Source organism: Caretta caretta, chromosome 6 (assembly GCF_965140235.1).
Source record: "Caretta caretta isolate rCarCar2 chromosome 6, rCarCar1.hap1, whole genome shotgun sequence".
In the NCBI taxonomy this organism is placed as follows: domain Eukaryota; kingdom Metazoa; phylum Chordata; order Testudines; family Cheloniidae; genus Caretta; species Caretta caretta.
The window spans coordinates 24,587,217-24,608,972 of record NC_134211.1 but is presented as its reverse complement, the minus strand read 5'-3'; the positions used below and the strand labels follow the sequence as shown (position 1 = coordinate 24,608,972).

General features: G+C 44.6%; 1 protein-coding gene across 1 annotated transcript in view; it reads left to right on the top strand.

Annotated features, from left to right (window-relative positions):
- IGF2 (insulin like growth factor 2) overlaps nt 1–11,124 on the top strand; it is a 34,469-nt gene extending 23,345 nt beyond the window's left edge. The window contains exons 3-4 of the mRNA XM_048854726.2: nt 3,072–3,238; nt 5,185–11,124. Of these exons, the coding sequence (XP_048710683.1) occupies nt 3,072–3,238; nt 5,185–5,424 (407 nt within the window). The 3' untranslated portion in view covers nt 5,425–11,124. The remainder of the gene's footprint in view (nt 1–3,071; nt 3,239–5,184) is intronic.
- Nucleotides 11,125–21,756: the final 10,632 nt, after the last annotated feature.

Genomic DNA, 21,756 nt, shown 5'->3' with positions numbered 1-21,756 from the left:
TTAAGTCTTTAAAACATAATCCCTTCCCCAGACCTATGCACTTCAGCACCTTAGGACAGAAATGCTGACACAACCTTCCACTAGTGTGAATGTGAATGGAGTACTATCAGAAAGGATCACTTTGCTTTTTCTTGATTTTCACTTTACACTCCCTCTCCTTTTCCTGGAATCATAAATATGCTAAATATTCGAGCTGTTCCTAGTTTTTCAGACAGCAGGGACAGTGCAATACTTAGATTCTACTAGATTTCAGTTGCTTATAGGAACGGGTCCCGTGTCTGTAATAGAAAAGGGGACATTTGTCTTGTTAGCTCTCCTGCATCTGAGTATGATCAGTGTCAAGGTTCCTTCCCCACTCTGATCTCTAGGGACCTGCATGAAAACCCCCTAAGCTTATTTTTACCAGCTTAGGTTAAAACTTCCCCAAGGTACAAACTATTTTACCTTTTGCCCTTGGACTTTATTGCTGCCACCACCAAGCGTCTAACAAATATATAACTGGGAAAGAGACTGCTTGGAAACGTCTTTCCCCCCCAAAATCCTCCCCAACCCTACACCCCCTTTCCTGGGGAAGGCTTGATAAAAATCCTCACCAATTTGCATAGGTGAACACAGACCCAAACCCTTGGATCTTAAGAACAATGAAAAAGCAATCAGGTTCTTAAAAGAAGATTTTTAATTGAAGAAAAAAAGTAAAAGAATCACCTCTGTAACATCAGGATGGTAAATGCCTTACAGGGTAATCAGATTCAAAACATAGAGAATCCCTCTAGGCAAAACCTTAAGTTACAAAAAGACACAAAACCAGGAATATACATTCCATTCAGCACAGCTTATTTTATCAGCCATTTAAACAAAACAGAATCTAACACATATCTAGCTAGATTACTTACTAAGTTCTAAGACTCCATTCCTTTTGTGTTCCCGGCAAAAGCATCACACAGACAGAGAGAACCCTTTGTTTCTCTCCCCAGCCCCGCTCCAACTTTCAAAGTACCTTATCTCCTCATTGGTCATTTTGGTCAGGTGCCAGCGAGGTTATCCTAGCTTCTTAACCCTTTACAGGTGAAAGGGTTTTTCCTCTGGCCAGGAGGGATCTTAAAGGTGTTTACCCTTCCCTTTATATTTATGACAATCAGTTATGCAGATAAATGATTGGACAGCTGTGGATCCCTTCTTAGTATGAACTCAGACAGGTATTCCCTCCCTCTCTGCATAGGCCTGCATTTCCCATCGACCAGGGGTGGCCAAACTTACTGATCTTCTGAGCCATATATGATAATCGAGGACCGGGCGTGCTTGCTGGGGCTTTGGGGCTTCAGCCCTGCGGTGGGGTGGTGGGGCTAGGGTCTTCTGTGCTGTGGGGAAGGGGGTCTCAGCAATGGCATAGCCAGGTGGGGAAAACAGGGGGAGCGGAGATAAAAAAGGCGCCACCCGGCTGACCCGCTGCTGAAGACCCAGAGCACCACTGGGCGAGTAAAACTTAAAAAGGCACCAAAAAATGTAAAAGGTGCCACTTGTGCTCGGTGGGGGAGTGGCCGTTTCCCCGCTCCCCCCCCAGCTACGCTACTGGGTCTCGGGGCTTCAGCCTCACAGGAAGCACCTGTCGGGGCTTGGGGCTCCAGCTCCACTCCTGCTGAAGCCCCCAGCCCCAGCAGGTATGCCCTATGGGGCGGAAGCCCTGCCTGAGAGACCCCCCTCCCCGCTAGCCCCACCACAGAATAGAAGCCCTGAGCTTCTCCTGTGCCCGCCCCCGAGTCTGGTAGATGAAGAATGGGAGGGGGGGATGAGTTCCTCCACGAGCCGCATTTTAACTGTAAACGAGCTGCATGTGGCTCACGAGCCGTGGTTTGGCCACTCCTGCCATAGACATTGATGGGAGTTAAACACACACAGAGAAGAGTACATCCACTGTATCTGTAAGTGAGGCATCTGCCTCTCTCCCTCCCAGCTGTCTTTACTGTTTACCTGCTGATTAGTGGGTATTACAAACTGGAATACATGCACAGACTCACCAATGGGCCAGGCAGCTCATATGGACACACCCACAGCAGTCATGGGGTCTTTCCCTAGAGATAACAAGGCACTAAAATGCACCCTTTTATTTCCAGCAACTTGCAGCCAGTCACAGGGAACTGGCCACTGCTGCTGACCCCAATCAGGGTAGGGCTGGGGTTGGAAATTAGAATTAAATGGGGAGCCACAGTCCGAAGCATGGGGCCGGGGGAGAAGGCTGTGCCTTTAAATACAATCCAAATGCGGGGAGTTCACATGCCACCAACATTTTAATGAGAGAAATAAACTCCCAACAATGCTTGTCTTTTTCCCTTCACTGAACTTTTCTAGGAAGAAAACCATCCTTCTAACCTTCACGGCTCGCTGATTAAAGGTCGTGCCTGAAATGTTTTCAGAAAAGAAAAAAAAGAAAATAGATCTAGCCCAGCTTCTGGAATCATTTAAAAAGATGTTATGAGTCAGCAAAGTCCCCTATAGCAGCTCAGATTCACTCTGGTGCCTTACTTGTTCTGGTGACCTTAAAATGTGGCTGTGTGGAGAAGGCAGAAAATGGGGATGTCCGATGAAATAGGACAGCGGTTGTGTTTTTTGGTTTTGTTTTAAAAGCAATTAAACTACTGGTAGGTCTCCGGGGACTTCCTTTCATAGTACATATTTACTGTACTTCAGCAACATGAGAGAGTGTACGTCTCTGCAGAGTTGGTAGGTTAGTCTGAAGAATGTTCTGTGTAACCCTGATGAAAAATGTACTAATGTTATATGGGTCTAAAGGGGCTTTATCCCTAAATTGCTGTTCCAATACAGAAGGGGAATGAGATCTACTGTTATAAGGCACTTTCATACCAGTCTAACTGTGTCCACGCTAGGAGTTGTACGTATAACTACATCAGTAAAAAATGACACCCCTAACTGAAATATCTACACTGGTACAAAAATTGTGCGCTGTTTACATTGTTTACACCTAAAATGTGCTAGGTTCCGTGCAGACCTAGGAAGAAGAGAGGACAATCTAATTCAAAACCACTGGTACCTAACTGGTAGGTCTGCCATTTCAGGTAGACCAGTGGGACGAAATAACAGAAGATTCAACCGTGGTATAGTGGAGGAGTGCTGTTTTCGGAGCTGCGACCTTGCTCTTTTGGAAACATACTGCGCAAAGTCTGTTAAGTCTGAGCGGGACCTCTCGTCCTCTTCTCTTGTGGTCCTGCCAGCACTAAGCAAGGTAAGTGAAGATTGTATCTAGAAATCAGCCACTCTTTAAAAAAAAAAAAATCCCACTGGGAGAGGAAAGTTCTTATCTCTAAGATCTGCTGCTTCTGCAGTAACAACAGTACCTAGAGACCTTCATGGAACATAGAGTGAATATCTTCAGTGGGGAAATAATGTAAAATAACCTGTCCAAAACAAACATATAATAAAGTGAGAGATCAGATGACTAGATGAAGTAAATAAAGAGAGTAGGGTAAATAAAGATTAAAACTGAAAGGCAAGGGAGGACTCAAATGAGTTTAATAAGAACAGAAAGGACCAGCAGATCATCCAGACAACTTGTGCTGGCCGCTACAAAGTGGAAGTAGCTCAGTCACGAAAAGTAGTACTGGCTACTGGAGCAACAGGAAAGCATTGTAATCTGGTGGAGAAAGCGGGGGACTGGGCATATGACTCCAGAGTTCTCTTGCTGGCTCGTGTGTTCTAAGGCCTCGGCTACACTGGGGGTGTGGTTCGAACTAAGATATGCAACTTCAGCTACGCTATTTGCGTAGCTGAAGTCGAAGTATCTTAGTTCGACTTACCTGGCTGTCCTCACGGCAGGAAGTCAACCGCAGCGGCTCCCACGTCGACTCCGTTTACTCCTCCTGCCGAGGTGGAGTACAGCCGTCGATTTGGGGGTCGATTTATCGCATCTAGACAAGACGCGATAAATCGATCCCCGATAGATCGATCACTACCCACCGGTCCGGCGGCTAGTGAAGACATAGCCTTATTGAACTAACTCACCTCTAGCACTGATCTGCTGATGCAAGGCACCAAGGGCCTGATTTTGCCCGAGGGACTGAGCACCCTCAGCTCCAAATAACTCCATTTGAAATTGTGGATGTTCATTAAAATTCCGAATTGGACCCTGTAAATGCAAATTGCAAGATTAGGGAGATGATTGATTCTCCTTTATGGTTCAGTAAAACCATCACACCAAGAAACAAATTGAGGCCACTTGCTTCCTCCTGTCTCATTTAGTCTTTCCTGTCCTCATTTAGCTAAAGAAAAAATCTTGCTGTTAATAATAGTAATACTTAGTTTATATAGATCTCAAATTACTTTATAAAAGAGGACAAGTGCCATCCTCATTGGGGAAACTGAGGCCCAGAGCACTGAAGTGACTAGTCTGAGGTTACAGAAAAGTCAGCAATAGAATCAAACCAGTATCCCATCCACTGTGCTATGCTTTCTCTCAACAGCAGCAATAACTGGCAATGTCTGAGGGAGATGGAACCAAGGGCTAAATTCTTCATTTTAGAGACACCTGCCTATTTTTTGTGGGGAAAAAGTTAACATTTAAAAAACCCTCATCCTGCTTGATATTTGCAGAAGGACCATCTGGGCTGTGGGAACAAAGTTGCTAGCATTTCCTAGTGGACAAATACATCGGCCCCACATACAGTCAGGAAGATGAATACATTTGGGCTAAATTGGATTGCAGAGATATCTAAATATCTAACTAAAAACTAGGTTTTGCATCTGAGCAGAGCCCTCGAGTGAAAGCAAATCTAGAAGAAAATGAATTGCCATCCATAATTGCCTTTAGTGGCTTCATAAATACTTCTGCTAGTACAGCAAATCCTTTAAATGAATCCCCCTTTCTCCAAAAGCAGTAACACACTGTCAGGGAAGAGAAGAAAAGCAATGAGAGAGTGCCCATCACAGGTAACTTCATACCCACCAATGCACAAGAGCTGTTAAATATCTCAAAGCCAGGAGTGAGATGTCACCCTTTCCCTCCTAATGCAGACTTTTTGCTTTCAGAGCCTCAGATTGGGCAGGTCTGCCTAGCTGGGTTTCACTGGGGCAACAACAGCCCACAGTGTCATGGGGTTTTCAGCCAATGGTCTATTCAGAGTGACCCTCATTTTGTTTTTCCTTTACCACCCCACCCCCTTTCACTTCTTTCAGGATAGCTTTCAAAAACCCTCGCATGCCAAGTACTCCAAATATGATGTGTGGCAGAAAAAGAGCTCACAGCGCCTACAACAGGGAGTTCCCAGCATCCTCCGCGCTCGCAGGTACCGGTGGCAAGCCGAAGGGTTGCAAGCATCTGATGAAACCAAGGTGCATCGTCCCCTCATCTCCCTGCCCAGCCAGAAGCCCCTGGTAGTGCAAGTTTCCTCAGAAACATCAGGGAACCGGAAATGAACTGTGAAATGGATTCTCTATATTTTTTTTTTTAAATCTCCTGGGGGGGACTTTTGAGGCCTAACTTCCCTAGCCCTTAGCCCTCTTGGCTGCGAAGCAAGAGGGATATTGCCTTTCCACCCAGAAGCAATAAAAAGGGGGCACTGTAACACCATTTTAAAGAGAACCAAACAACTGACATAGTGAGAATGGGATTACAGCATTGTCAGCAACAACATAATTTCTGTGGCATTGTCCTTTAAGCATTAAAGTGTTTTTTTTTAAACTTCTGTTTTGTTTTGTTCCCCTATCTACCCAGTATTTTCAAGCCCATACTTAAAAGGGACCGTTTGGCACTTGAACTGTTTTAATATTGGGCAGGGCATGATATCCCACGTGCCAGCAGCAGAATGCAAAAGAAAGAGCAAGAAAAAAGAATACGAAATTGAAAAACAGAAGAGTCCATTCCATGTCTTTCTTGACAAGAAAGTGAAAAAAAATGGGGCAACATTTATTTGGAGGGGTTAAATTTTTTCTCATTCCCACCCCACTTTTTTGTTTGGTGTTTTTCTTGTTTTTGTAAAGAGCAATTTTTTGTTGTTGTTTGCACCTTTACTTAAAAACAAACAAAAAAAGTAACTGAGAAGAAATTCCAAGAAGACCCATCTGAATTTATTTGTGTGTGTATGTGCTTAATTACAAGATTCCAAATCGACTTGCACCTTTTTAAAATCACGGATGAAGTGTGAGAAAAAGGTAAAGGAAAGGGGGGAAAATAAAAAAGAGGAAGTGAACTGATGTTCACTTTAAATAGAGGAGGCGTCTGCATTGCACATTTGCCACGGATTTAGTTGATTTATATATATAATATATATAACTTTTTTTGGCAAAAAGCACTATTTTTATGGGACAATTTTTGTGTAGTATCTGAAGAGGGATTGTAATGTTTAAAATGTGTTATGGTGCTAAAGTAAGTTGGAAGGGGGGAAAACCCAGAAATAGCAGGGGGTAGGGTGGGGTGGGGAGGGAAGGACAAGATATTCAATACTGAACTTGAAATTGTAGCTTTTCGTTTTAGGAAAAGTGTGATAAATGTGTTTCTTTTCTCTTCTGAAATATAGCTTGGTCATGACCATATGAGCTAGTTGGCTGTCACTCACATACACAGATGCACGCACATGCAGAAATATGTCTATACGCATTTGTTTAGATCAAAAGGGAATTTTTTGAAAAAGATAAACTATTCTGATGTTGTTAAGGTATCCGAGTTACAACTCTAGGCCCCTATTCTGCAAGAACTTAGGCATGTGCTTAACTTTTCACCCTGAGTGTAGTTCCATCAACTTCAGTGGGATTACTAATAGCGTGGAAAGGTAGGCATACACTTTTGCAAGATTGGGGCCCTAGCATTCACATCAAGGTTTGTGTGTCATTCATGGAGTCTTTTTTGGTCTCCCTCTACCACTTTCTCTCTGAAGGCTCACTGAGGCCCCAGAGGCATCCAGTGGGACTATTCCCATGTTTGAAGTTGGGCACAGTATCTTGCTGAATCAAGGCCTGCATGAGTTTCCTCAGAAGCAATAGCTCCATGACTGATCATCTCCTTATCCCACTCCTTCCCTTGCCTCCTCCCTTTTCAAAAGGGTAGGCGCAGACTCTACTCCACTGTGATCCTCTTACACCATTCCAGGACAGGTGGGCAGAATGGTCCCTCAGGGAATATCTCCAGCCTAAGGGGTAGAGCTGGCAAAATGATTCTGTACCATCCTTCCTAACAAGTCTGGTCTAGGGAGGATGGCATAGAGAGGCTGCAGTCAAAGCTCGCTACATTCTGGTTATTTTCACTTTAGGGGACCATGGAAAGTCTGAGTGTAACTTAGAGCACTAGGCTGCTCTGATTAACACTGGAGATGGGGCAGACCCCTGAGACAGCCACATAATTCCAGAGGTGCAAAGGTGGTTTTTGCGCCTACTGCAGAATCAAAGCTGATGCCTAGGAGGGAGAGGAAAGCCAATTAGCTTGCCGAGGCTCAACACCGGGGTGAGCAAACAGGTGTGTGAGGTGGGTAGAGGGCTGTAAAATAGGTTGGTTTAATATATATAAAATCTCTCTAGGAACCATAAAAAGGGGGAAATCAACTAAATTTCCCTCTGATATACTCTCATTTGCTAATAAGATGGGGACACTCTGTTAACCAGTCCTGTACTTGCTTTGCCTTATATAGCCAGACATTTAAAACATTTTTTTTTTAAAAAGAGACTACTTGAATTGTATTCTATTTTGTGGTTTTGGGGAGTGAGTGAGTGGGAGGGGCTGAGAAGGGGGAGGATATTAATGTATAATCCTTTTGTTTATTAATATTACCTTGCAACGTTGAGCCATGAAGCCTTTGTTTTTAAAAAAATGGCACTGCAATATACAACAAAAAGCAAATCCTTTATTTATTTTATTATTAAATATATATGAAAGAAAACTAAAATTGGTCCAAATTTAAATGGTGGTCTGGGAGTGGGTGGGGAAGGCACAGAGCAAAGAACTGATTTTTCTCTTTGTGTGTCTTTTTAAAAACATAGTTTTTATTTTTAAAAAGAGGGGGAAATGGAGGAAAAAAAAAAAAAGCTTTCCTGGATGCTTTGTACCAAAAATAAATATTTTTTTTAAAAGTGGAAAATATCTATTAAGTAAATAAATATCCATCTGGAATATGAAGCATGCCTTTTTTCTTTTCACTTTTATTTATTTTTGCTCTTGGGGAAGAGGTGGGGAGAAAGTTGTGCCAAGGGACAATATTCATAAAGGCACAGAGGAAAATTCTTTAAATATCCTCTCTTTTGGCTCAATCCTGCAAGATACTACATATACTCTGGCCCTGATGTAGCAAAGCACTTATAAGCAGATGAGGAATCCAACTGAAGTCAATTGAACTCACGCATATTGTTATCATATGCTTATGTGATTTGCTAGATCCCTTTGATAGGTTTTGCTAGGGCTCAGCGCTTCACAAGTTTTGGCCCTTTCTAAGGACCCAGTAATAGCTGGAGTTCTGGCTTACAAGAAAAGATAGGCCTAAGGCACCAAAGTTCAGACTAAGATTTGAACTTCCACGTGATTTGGGGTCTTGAATATTGTGGGCCTCTCTGCAGTTGTGTGGGCCGAGTTCACAGGTTGCCGCTTTGCACCTTGTGTAGGCATTTGCACCAGTGCAAAGTGGAAGTAAAATCCTACCACTCTCATTTGGTTGCAGTTTCTACCCATGCATAAAGTGTATGCAGATGATGATAAGAGCCAATGGTGCACCAGATCCTTGGGCCCCAGTTCAGCAAGATACTCACACACATGCCTAAGTGAGTGTGTGCACAGTCCCTTTGACTTCTGTGGCACTACTTGCATGCTTAACACTAAGCCACTTGCTTAGGAGTCTTGGTGAATCCGGCCCTCAGTCTCCAAGTGGAAAGGCTCATGAACTTCAAAACTGAAGCCAGCAGTTGAAGCACCAGAAAAGGCTTTTATTTGATTTTTTTTTTTTAAAAATATGCTTTAAGAGTGGATTTTCTGGGAGGTAGTATTCCTCTTGTGCTTTATGAATATTCAACTGGGTTTTCATTGACATTCACCCAAGAGTATTCTGAATAGTTGCCTCCCTCTGAACACTTATTTTGCTGTCTGCACAGGGAAAGGGGGTAGTTTCAAGACATTTGGTTTAACTGTACCAAAAGATATTTCTAAAGTCTACAGCGACTCCTTACTTGGTTGCTGTTCCTTGTGTGAGCTGCCACAGGCTCAGTCCCTCCATGTTAGAGGGACTTTTTTAAGGCTTCAGTGCTGAAACTCAGTAGCACTATAGAATTAGCGTAGCGCACAGACCTCCTCTCCTGCACGGTATGGGCTGTTTACTCCGTGGCAGCTCTAGGGAATAAGGGAAAGTTTTAATGCTTTCCTTGCTTCAGAAAGAAGGCTAAGGCATCTAGAGATGATACAGATAGAACCTAAAACGTCAACCAAACCTTTTCCTATCTGCGGTCCCTGGTTCCCACGGGGAGCATAAGCAGAAGTGCTGGAAATACCAAAAGAAAACCCTCTCATGATGTTTCCAGCTCTGTCTTGAAGATGCGAGAGGTTTGGTTCAGGTTTTGAGTAAGCATTCAAACTCAACCTTTGAAGTTTGGCCCATCGCTAATTGCATGTAGCAGGTGGAGTTGTGACGTAACACAGGAACTAAAAGGGAGTCCTGCAGCCCTAATTTGATCAAAGTCATTGAGTTAAACAAAGTATCAGTAGGTGTTTCTCCTTTTGGCTGGTTCACTTCACTTGGCCAGAAAGACTGAACGGGTTAAGCTCCATATGGAACTGGTATCTTTAAGGAGTGAATGACTTACCCTTTTCTGACACATTATGTTGCTGGGGGCTTCTGTTTAGGGCATTGGACCAAATGGGCTAAGCTACAGAAATATTTTCTCATCGATAGTGTGGATGGGGTTGGAGTCAAGATCCTGCAAGTGAGAACGAGAGGGATTTCAAACCCTATTTAGAAGTTCTCTTGTTAGTCCCACTATCTGATTCACCTTATCCCTATGCCTTGCAGAGCACTGAGGTCTGCTCCAGGTTACATTGGTGTAAATGAACTCAATGGATTTATACAAGTAGAACCGATCAGAATTTGTTCTTGTGCTCCTCTGTTAACTAACTACAACAGCTATGGATCTGGTAAGGGGCCACATTTGCTTGTGTGGAAAGAACCAACCTAGTTAGATGACTAAGAGACTTGAACACCCAATTCCCATTAATCGTTTGAAAATCTCTGACCAGAAACTTAACCCAGTTGGTCCAAGTCTGTCGCACTGATGACATGTCTCACACAGACTTTCCGTATGGAACTGTGCTCGTTCAGACAGTGCTTCAGAGAGCAGAGGGCAGGGGAAGGACAATTTTACAGCTTTTTGTTTCAGCACAGCATCTGAAACTCCCAGCATCCTATGGGCTTCATGGAATTCCTCTGGTGCCACAGAAATAACCACAAAAATCATTTCTCTCCTCCTATCCCATTGCCATTCTGGGTGATGATTTTAGGTATTGCTTCTCTGTAGGTTTGCAGGGGGAAGCAGGGCCAGCTGTTTTCACACTAAACACCTTTGTTGGCATTCATTTTCAGCATCATACACTGGGATTTTGGGGGTGCAACTCATTTATGGAAGTGGCACAACTAATTCTTTGGCTGCAGTGTTTAAAGCGTATAAGTTAGTGTCTCTGCATTTGGGGAAAATCACTTTTTCTTCGTATACATTATTTTATGGCTTGTTTGCTGGTAAACACCAGAGCTGTTCTTCCAACCTTCTGTGCATAGCAATAGCACTTTAGGGATGGAGCAGGGCCCCCAACTGGTTCCATTGTCTTAGTATCGCACAATAGCTTCATCCACTTCATCCTGCCTGATCTCAAAGGCTCAGTCTTTTGGTGATGGACCTAGCTGCCTCTGCACTAAATGAAGGGAAGAATTGTATTTGTTGTTTAAAAAACTGGTTTTGTCATTGTATGTATTACTGTCCGCTCATGTTTTATATGGTGGGGGGTGGGGTGGGGTGGGGTGGGCTGGGAAGGGTATTAATGTATCTTGAATCATTTCACTTGTGTGCACTCAGCCTAATATGCAAGACTCAAACTGCCCGGATTCTGCACCTATTGTACTTTTCATTTGTATCAATAAAGCAATCAGTTATAAGGTCCCCTATGGCCTCTGGTGTCTGTTTCATTTTTAATGAAGAGGTACAAAATATCACTCCCAATTCTGCAATGACATTCGTTCCGAGAGATCTCTGCACTAGTATAGAGACCCCAGTGACTTCAAGAGTGCTCAATGCAAGCACGGGGTGAGCCCGCAGTGGCGTCAGCATAATACAGCCTGCCATTAGGTACGATGCAATCAGCCAACACTTATTATGCTTACATAAGAGACACTAGTGCATCAACTTAGTTCCAGGACCACTCTATATAATGACTTCCTCACTTTACCCTGGTCCCCAGTGAAGAAAGGGTTAAACCTGGCTCAGTTTCTCTCTGCCTTTTGCAGAGGATGAGCAGGAAAAGGGTTGTAAGCATGGCTTCTGGTGGTAGCAGAAGGACCGTAATGCCTTTGGGTGGCAAGGCTCTTCCCCCAGGTCTGGGTTGAACCTCCAAGCTGGGGCACCCCATCTCGCAACTTCACATTCTGCTGGCTCACTTATTTTTATTTGTTTGAAGCATCCCTCAAAACAAGACCTTGTGGACTGCAGCTGTAATTTTCTGCTGAGTCCATTTCACTTGCTTTACAAACCCCTGTTGCCCCATGCTTGTGTGTGTGCGTCTGATTCCCAGCCCATGAGAGTCCTCTCAGCTGGCAGATTCAGAGCTTTGGCCCTTTAGCTCAAGCTGTACCAGCTCATGCGTTTACCTATGGAGGCCCCCGGTTCATTCTCTGGTGTTTTGGCCAAGATGGTGGCTGTCACTGAAGTCAGAGATCCTGCAGAGAAGGAGGGAAAATGGGAGCCCTCAGAGCCAGTGGAGGTGTTGAAGAAATCTGCTGGGGTGCAGTGACTATTATATGATGGATGTGCAGCAGTGTCAGCTTGGGAGACCCCCGGCACAGGGCACATTCCTGGTAGGGTTAGTGGTGGTGGGGAGGCTAGCTAAAGGGAGGGATAGAGGGAGGGAGAAGATTGGGAGGACCATTCAGGGTGGATCTGTGTCCTGGCACTTCTGTGCCCTTGCCATAGCCCACACGGGCAATATGAAGTGAGGGCTACTCTAGCCTGAATAGAGGAGGTACGACCTATCTCCTCTCTGTCCCCGCACCAGCAACAGGAATGCATCTGGCCCCCCTCCGCCTGCATTTTTTTTTTCTGCTGTGAAATCGGGATCGTTAGAATAATTTCCACTTTACAGGAATTTAATGTGGAGGTGCTTGTGAAAAGTCTTCTGATGGAAAGCTTTAGAGAATTGCTAATATTGTTTATGCAGGAAACACAGCAGCGCCTCAGAGTTACGGACACCTCGAGAATGGAGGTTGTCTGGAACTCCGAAGAAGACTTCTGCCACACAGGGGATTGGGTCTGCAGCTGCACGGAGGGGGTCAAGACTCTGGGTGTGGGGGAGGGGGAGTTGGGGCGTCTGACCCTCAGGGCCCCAGGTGTGGGGCTCGGGGCTTCTGCAGGAGCACTGGGGCTCAGCACTTTAGATCTGAAAGGAGCGCTGGGGCTCGGAGCTTCAGTCCCACAGCTCCATTCCCCTGGCTTCAGCCCTGCGGGGGGTGCTAGGGTTCGGGGCTTCCCCCGTCTCCTGTCCCAGCTTCAGTGGGGGAGGGGGCACACCAGGGCTCAGGGCTTTAGCTATAGGGGGAGTGCTGGGGCTGAAATCAGTGCTCTCCTCGTGCCTAAAGCCCCAAGGCCCAGTACCCCCTGTGAGGCTGAAGCCAGGAGCAGAACTGCGGGGCTGAAGCCCTGAGTTCCCCTCCTACACCAAGAGCCCTGGTGCACACCCCCTGACAGCTGCATCCCCAACCTCCCGTGGCTAAAGCCCCGAGGCAGTACAGTATTTGTTTGTTCTGGGGGCTTTTTGGTCTTTGCTGCTGCCTGATTTAGGCCTTCTGGTTCCACAGGGTGTCCGGTTGAGCAGTAAGTCCGTAACTCTGGTGTTCATATCTTTCAGGTTCTGCTGTATACACTACTATTTCCAAGTGCTCCACTATTTAACAGAGGAGACTCCAAACATATTTGTTGCATGTGCAATTCAAAAAATGACTCCCAAGTAGTTCCAAGAGAGAAACAACAGGATCCTGTGTCCTAGGATAAAGGCTTCCTTGGCGTTTTGAGGATTCAGGCTGGCTGCTGCTCTTTTTGCTTTCCCAAGGATTCTCTGGCTCTGGGTGTCAGTGGGGAGTACTCTGCAGCAGACATGACTTCAACCTGCCGGAAACGCATTGGCCATTTAGGAATCTTGGCCTGGTTCTCTGTTGTGCTACCCGCTGTGCATATACTTAGAAATGTACTTGCTCATTAAATTCATGCCAGCATTTGCAGGGAGCCTCTCGAGAGCTTCCTCTATCCCACTGCCCCTCCCTTCTGTTTCTTCTTGTTTTGGCCAACAGCGAATGGCAGGCTGAAAGTTCCAACTTGCTATGCTCTTTCTCGACCACATGATGTAGGCTTGATACAGAAATTCAGGAGTTCAGACCAGATGACCATAATGGTCCCCTTCTGGCCTTAAAATCTATGAAGTTTGCTCTCACTGCATCTTTCCAGAGCATTCATTCCACAGTTTAGTGCTCTAGGATGAATAGTGTGAGATACGGGTCAGATGTGTCTAATGAAGAATGTTGCATGGCAAGTTGAGCTGGTTGGACAATGTTGAATGTATCTCAATTTTGACAAAGTCCAGGAGGAAAGAATCATGAAAAATGCCCTGGGTTTTGGCCAGCTCTAATGGCAGGGTAATTGACACATACCAGTACAGAAGAAGGAGCGAGATCAAGTTCTATCCGTCACGCCAATAACAGAGTCCCAGCACCTGTCTGGGATTTTTTAGTGATACTAAATAGATGTGGTCAACATTAACAAAGTGTCCGTGACAATTTCATGCACATTTTCTAACACATTTCAACTCATGTTAATAAAATGTCTATTCACAAAATTGTACATAAGAATTGCGGGCATGCATCACACACCCACTTTCCCCAGGCAGAAGTAATGGACTGTTACCTCTCCTCAGTACCTCCCTAGCATCATGTCCATCATCATTTTCTTCACATAGTACGTGACATCCTTGCCCTGCAGTTCTTCACATCTTACACAGCATCCTTCAGTTTTCTCATAGATATTCCTAGGAGCAGAGGTCTCGCATGTCAACATACCAGACCTTCTGAGTTGGGGGCCCGGTATTTTTCCACCTGTTGGATCAATCTCTTTGCACAAGCAAGTGCTCTTGCAGGCCATTTGCTCAAGTATGGATGAAAAAAAGAGTCTTATGGCAACAAAGTCCTGACTTGGCAATGATTGTCTCAGACAAGAAGTCCTGATATGATCATTCTTTGGGGGAAGAGATTTCATGCTGATGCAATAAATGCCCTCCACAGTCACTCAGCAGGAATATTCCTTTGTATTATGTTGTTTTACCCCCCCTTCTCCGCATAGAAGAAGGCTGAAATTTTATAAACAGACTAAGGGAGCTGTCTAGGTATTTGACTTCCTTAGGTTCATATGAAACTCCCAGCCCAAACTCTGTAAAACCACTCTCCATAAAGAACTCCATGTTGGTAACTGATATTATTGTTAATTATCCCTCCCCAGTATAGTTTTTTTGCAAATGGGAAGGCAACTTCTCCAAGATGGCACCTCCAAAACCATGAGCAACATTTCACAAAGCACCTGTGAAATGTGGATAATGTAGAACTGGTCAAAATTTGTCAAACAGAAATTGTTAATCAAAAATAGCCTTTTATAAAAAGGAAATTCATGAAAAATTAAGAGGGTATTTTTTTAAAGTTTCACTGGGGGGAAAAAAAGCCCTAGGAAACCAGAAAGTGAAACATTTGCAGTTTTTTTCCTTCCTCCTCCTTTTACAGGGGCAAAAAAAGAAAAAGTGGGTCAAAACCAAACAACAAATATTTTTTTCCAAAAAATTTTCAAATAAACCAAAATTCATTCCTGATAGAAGCCCACTGAACAAAAAAAAAATCTTTAAAATTTTCCACACAAAATATCGGCCATTTTTGGACCAGCTCCAGGATAACAATACTCTCTCACCTTTTTGAAAGACTTGGGGTGTATTAAGAGCACGAGGCGGGGGTCAGTTTTTATAACTGTGACTTTACTAATTGCTGCAAGTAGATAGCATAAGGCAGCATGGGCCTGTGACACTCCTGAGGGGTAGCCCAGGTTGTGAGGCACTTCACCATCACCTGCCTGTAGCATAAGGCAGTTTTGTCTGCTGTGGATTAGCCCCTGAAACCACCAGCCTCAGGCACCACAAGCACTGCCTTCCAGGCCTCTGCAGGCCTCACTCTCTCTGTGCAAGTTAGCGAAAGACACACACCAGTCCCTGAGTCTTTGGAGCATGCTGTGAAGTGTCCAGCTCCTTGTCCACTGAACACTCACATAATTAGCAGGCTGAGGTTGAGAACACACCAGCTTGTAAGGTTCCACGCAGGATCACCACTTTGCTTAAAACCACAGCAGTTAGACATATTTCTAGTGAGAGTAGGAATAAGATTATTACCAAAGAACAGAGCTCCAAGTGATAGTGGGTAAGAATATTGGAAACATATGGTTACATACAAAAAATCATAACATGCTTTCTGGAAACTAAACTTTGCTAACAAGTTACCCTCCTATCTATAGAAGTTTATCTCACCCAAAGTTCTCTCCTGCATTTTCAGCCAGGCCTGGCTGAGACCCCATTTTCATGCAGCACACTTATTGTCTGTTTACTTCCTCAGTGAAGGATGCCAGGGCGTCTTCTTTGTCCCCCAGATATATTCAAGCAAAGTTGTGCACCTCAAGACAGGGTTCACCCCCCCGCCCACCTGCTACTGATTGTTACTTTTCTCTTCTGTCTTTGAAGTTTTCACAATCTTTCATTAGCAATAAGTTCAGACTGGTGCGAGGAGACCCCTTGTGAACCATATAATACGTAACTGACATGTGAACAGCCAGATAGATAACATTTCTTGGCTGGCAGAAAACCTGTTTTTCACCTTTGCTGGTGACCAATCCCTAAACACAGACCTTAAGAACATAATTTTCAGTGTATATACGTAACTCCTTACATAACATGCATACACGTTTCACGGCAATATTAGTGACTAGTGAGACACCGGTTTTTATTTGAGACCTTTCATGACACTCTTTGGTGAACTAGAATGTACTTGCCAGACCCAGGAGATCCCGATGTCCCCTCCGTGCCCCCTTGCCAGAAGGCATTAAGAGCTTCTTGGGTCAGAGTGTCCAACCTCCCTTGTGCTTGTCAGCCTTCATAAAAATTCATTGTGAGCAATGTATATGGCACAGCAAATAGCAGTAGCTAGATGAAAAGTTCAGGGTTATATAGGCATTCTCCAAAATTACACCTGTTTCTGTCCATGGATGAAGCAGTGTACCATGGGATGTAAATATAAAAGATCTTGGGAATGGCAAAGGAGCCACTCACTGGAACTGGGAGATCCCAGTCGCCATAAACAGAGCTGTCCAAATCCCTGTCATGACCTGGCAAGGCATGAGAAAAGCTACCATTTTCCCCAGTAGGGGAGAAGGTCCATTACAGAACTGGGTAGTGGGAATCTAGGACTGAATGAAAGTTGGAGAATTACTAACACAAGAACAAAGTAACTCCAGTTCCAAGTAGAGTGTTCATTGTTAAAACAGGCTAGAACATGTCAAGATAGAACTTAACCAAATTCCATTGTTCACATGGTCCCTCCAAGTTAGAATTGGGTTGTATTAGAAAGAAACCCACAGAAGAGTATAGCTGGATTGAGGCAAATTTGGGTACAAAGCTAGGGCAAACTGGTTCAGAGTGCCTGGAAAGCTGATAGCACCCCACTCTGTGACACACAATATTTTGCTAAGGAAAAACAACAACAAAACACAGGTGGAGAAATGAGTGTGGGGGAATCAGAACTGGGGAGAAGGTATGGGCAGAATGGCCTGTGTTTGATTCATCATATGCATATGACCCAGCCAACCAGCCTCTGGTAATGACTGAGGGGAGCAGTCTTCATAAAGAGAGACAGTTAGAAGCGGGAGCATTGGAACAATTTTTAGAGCAGGGGTGCTGAGACCTATTGAACCAAACTGTAAGCCCTGTGTATGATGGAAACCACTTCAAGCCGGGGGGTGCGGCAGCACCCCCAGCATCCCTAGTTCCAGCGTCTATAGTTACAAGCATGACCCTGTTCTTCAAATGGACATGAACCTGAAGTGCTCTTTGGGTTTACCAATCAGTAATTGGAAATCAGTTAGATTTACTATCAATGATTCTGCACAACTTCCGTGTGAGTGTGTGTGTGTGTGTGTGTGTGTGTGTGTGTGTGTGTGTGTGTGTGCACATGCACACAGAGTCCTAAGAGTAGCGAGGGTTACAAGTACATATTGCTAGGGCAGAGTTCCTCCCCACATCTCCCTCAGTAACAAATCTGACCATGGGCAGGAATTTTTGATACTTGATTCGTCAAATCAGAAGGGATACACTGGCAAAGGTAATCTTTGTTTTCTTCACAGCTGGTGCCTAGCTAAGGGAGTGAGGTGATTTAATACAATAATATACTAATACTTCATCTTCCAAGATGCTGTTGCTTCTTTTCTGCCTCCCTTTCCCCTATGCTATCTGTGTTTAGTGAAGAGGCAGGGATGTAATTTCTCAAGGCCTAGACGTCAATATGCAGGGTATTTATGTATGAAATTGAATCTAACAGCGTGGGAGGTTAGACTGGAGGAAGAGGGATCCACAGAACTCGCCACTGCCAAGTTATAATACAGCAATAGCCTCCCAACATTCTTCTACTCTCTTTCTATGATTGGGATAGGGTGCCCAGAGCTTGTCGGGTGCAACGAGACAGAGAAGGGATGCTTGCCATTGGTAGACTGCAATCAGAAGCAACAAAGAAAAAGTGCAGTAAGATTACTTTGTAGCTAGTGACCTAAACTGGTAAGCAACAAACCTCTGCTTCTGGCTCTGGGAAAGTCAGCTTCATTGCTATCTTCCCAAGGGCCTGATCCAAAGCCCACAGAAGTCAATGGCCATTGATTCAATAGGCTTTGGAACAGACTTTAAGAGTGCTTTTATCCTAGTTAATTCAGTCTTCACCCAAAAGAACGACAGGTCATAAGAAATTCTACCTTAATCGCTGTTTTTTCCTTCTGACGTCCCTTAGTCTCCATCTGGCTTTAGGGGTTCAGGGGCAGCAGTACAAGAAGCCCAGAAGTTAGTTAAGCTGCAGACTGACTTCTCCTTTTAATCTCAGTGGAGAGATTCCTCCACGCCAGAGATTTGGACCATCGATGTCACAGTGTGTGGAAGCTCAAAAGGTTAAAACCAACTAATTAGACTAATATCCTCTCTTATCTGTAGGAGACATGTCCTCCCTGGGTTAGGATACCCACTAATGCTTGAACATGGGGAAGCGTGGTATTAAATTAAGAATGGATCGTCATTTCAGCTCCTTGCACAAGACTGAATATGGACATAAGTTTCTTCTTCCTGGAACTCCTCTTGCTCAGGTGAGGTATTGGACGAGAGTCCCAATTTTCATTACCACGGTCCCTACATGAAACAAAAGGCCTGTCTTCCAGAACTCATTTTTGAAGGGTCAGATTGAATGAATATGATAAATATATAAAATCTTCTCACCCAGAAACAGGCAGTCCCTTCAGATCCTGGAATAGTACTGGGAATCCCAGGAATAAATGAAAATAAAGGCCAATTCCCTTTGTTTTTTTCCCCAAAGAGGCTGATTACTTCAGGTTAGTGTTGAGGTCTAACACTTGCAGTGGGATGAGGGGAGGAGAAAAGCAGACTAATATGAACATGGGAGCCAAATTCCTCCTCTCACTGCAGCACTCTAGGCCTTTCCAGTCAAGGTAGAGCTTCTATTGTTGGAAAAGTGAAGAGGGTGATTCACTGCTCAATGATCATAGAAACTGAGTTCCTCTGCCATCCCAGAGGAAAGCCTTCTGATTATGTCTGAGGCATAACTAAGGAATCCAGCACTGCATACCTTAAAGTTATTTACAAAAGCACATTTCCAGGAATTCCAGTCCTGATTTCTGCCTTTCTATCACAAAGAAAAGGTGATGCCATAAATTATCATTTGTTGCCAAGACTTTGTTTGTGCCCCTGAATGTGTTTCTTGCTCTTATAAACAGCATCAAGGTGACGGCCAGACCCAACTTGCTGTTTACCCAAAATAAGGGAAGACAGACACGTTCCAGAGATCTGTTTACGAGTCAGGCCATCTATAGTTATGTAATTATACAAGCCTCCCTGCCAACAAATTGTTGTTTGGTGGAAGACAATTAGATCACGTCTCAGGGCTGCAAAATTGCACAATACAGGCTTTGTGCCACTGTGCCATAATCCTGGAATGTGGCATTCATGGCATGTGAGACTGAGCCTATTTTATCAACCATCTTGGGAGGAAGAGCCAGCAGCAGAGGAAAATGAAGGCACAATGGCAGAATGTCAGCTCCTCATACTTGGGGTTGAGTATTAGTTAGAACAAAGTTAGCCAGCCCCTAAAGGCACATACTAATAATGGAATTACCATTAAAGGATATGGAGTGGTTTTGGTTCTGGATCTTGTATTGGAACGTTTCCTGTGCTAGAAGCAAAAGAGTGGTGGTAAATTGATGCTCATGCCCCAGGGCAAGGACAGTTTTGACCCCTCCATGAAAATATGATGGGAAGTTTAGATGTTTCACTTCCTGCATTTCCTGGCATGCTGACAGATTTAGGATTTGCTGGAACTTCTCGGGGAAAAAATATCCAAAGTCTGGAAATATCACGCCACCTTGGAAATGCATTCATTTGGAGGGGAAAGGTGATTTCCTGAAAACAAATGAAGGAGCTGGATGAAAGTTAAAGATAGAAGCAGATTCTTGAAAATGAGGACTACACCCTGTTTCTGAGTGTCATGTCTCATGTATGGCATGAACTTTAGCACTGTCCATTTCACAAATGTACCTTGGCCACTGTATAACAGATTACCTTTGGTGGTCTGCAATCTAAACCAGTAGAATTTCATGCCAACACGAAGGGGAACAACCATCAACCTTAGTATTTCTCCTTCACTAAACTGATGCAAGCAGGAGTGTTCAGGGAGGGTGGAGCTATACCTGAAAAGCATTCTACAGGAGGCAGGGCTACATGAAGCAGAACTGGGTCCCTGGTTTCAGACAAGAATGAAGCACAGAAAGTAAAGGTAATAATAAACAAAGTACCTGATCTCCTCAATTTAGACAGGGTAATTCACTGATGAGGAAACTGCTCAAGGCCACAAGGTATTAGTGAAGCAAGCTAATCCAGAAAAGGATTAGACATGTATATGGGGTCCCAGGGTGCAACATGTACTGTGTGACCACTGAGCCTTCTGTCCCACTACTGTGGGCTCTCTCTCACATTGTGATGCTGTTGGCAAGCTACAAACCTCTGGCAGGTACTGCACTTACACAGACATCTACAGGCAGGGACACACCCAAATGAGTTACATGAATGCTTCTCCCATCCACTCATGAACCAACAATAGAGGGGCTCTAGATATAGGCGCTGACTCCATGGGTGCTCCGGGGCTGGAGCACCCACGGGGAAAAATTAGTGGGTGCTCTGCACCCACCGACAGCCAAATTCCCCTGTTTGGCAGCTGTTTGGCAGCATTAGCATGCTCTGGGAAGGAGGGAGGAGCAGGAACATGGCATGCTCAGGGGAGAAGGTGGGGAAGAGGTGGGGCCGGGGTGGGGATTTGGGGAAGGAGTTGGAATATTGGCGGGGAGGGGGTGGAGTTGGGGTGGGAACTTTGGGGAAGGGGTTGGAATGGGAGCAGGTAAGGGGTGGGAAGAGGTGGGGCCTCATGGAAGGGGTGGAGTGGGGGCAGGGCCAGAGGCAGCGGGGGAGGGGGAGTCGAACACCCACAAAAAAGAGGGGAAGTCAGCACCTATGGCTCGACAATTCCCCCCAGCTCCCCAGTCTTGCACCCCAGAACTGTATCATCTTGCCCAAGACAGAAGCCTGACCAGTGTAAATTCATCATCCAGCCCGCACCTCCCTTGATGTGGAGAGGACACACGCTAGCCTTTGTAAATGGAGCTGAGATTTCCTAAGCACCTAAACCAAAAAATACTGTTTTAGGTAAAATATAAAACAGATTTGTTAACTAGAGAAAGATATATTTTAAATGATTATAAGCAGAAAGTGTAGAGATCAAAGTTGATTACCTAAGAAATAAAAGTAAATTCACAATCTGAGTTCTATAAACTAAACAGGCTTTGAATCAAGTAGTATCTCACCCTGATAGATGGTACAAACAGGTCACAGATCTTCAATACACAGGCTGGAACTCTCCTCCAGCTCGGGATCACCCTCCCCAGTGCAAAGTCTTTCTCCTCCTTATGTGTTCCCAGGTGTTGAATTGTAGGGGAAGTGAGGCCAAGTCATGATGTCACTTCCCCTCTTTTATAGTTTCTTCCAGCTTGCTGGAAAGATCTATGCTAACGATGTGGGGGTCTTCTCCCATTGGTCAAGCATTCTCTGTTGTCTATGTGCTCTCTGTCTGAGATGGTAATTGGGAGACTGGATTCCATCCAATAGGCCATCAGCGCATCTAGCTACTTCATTGT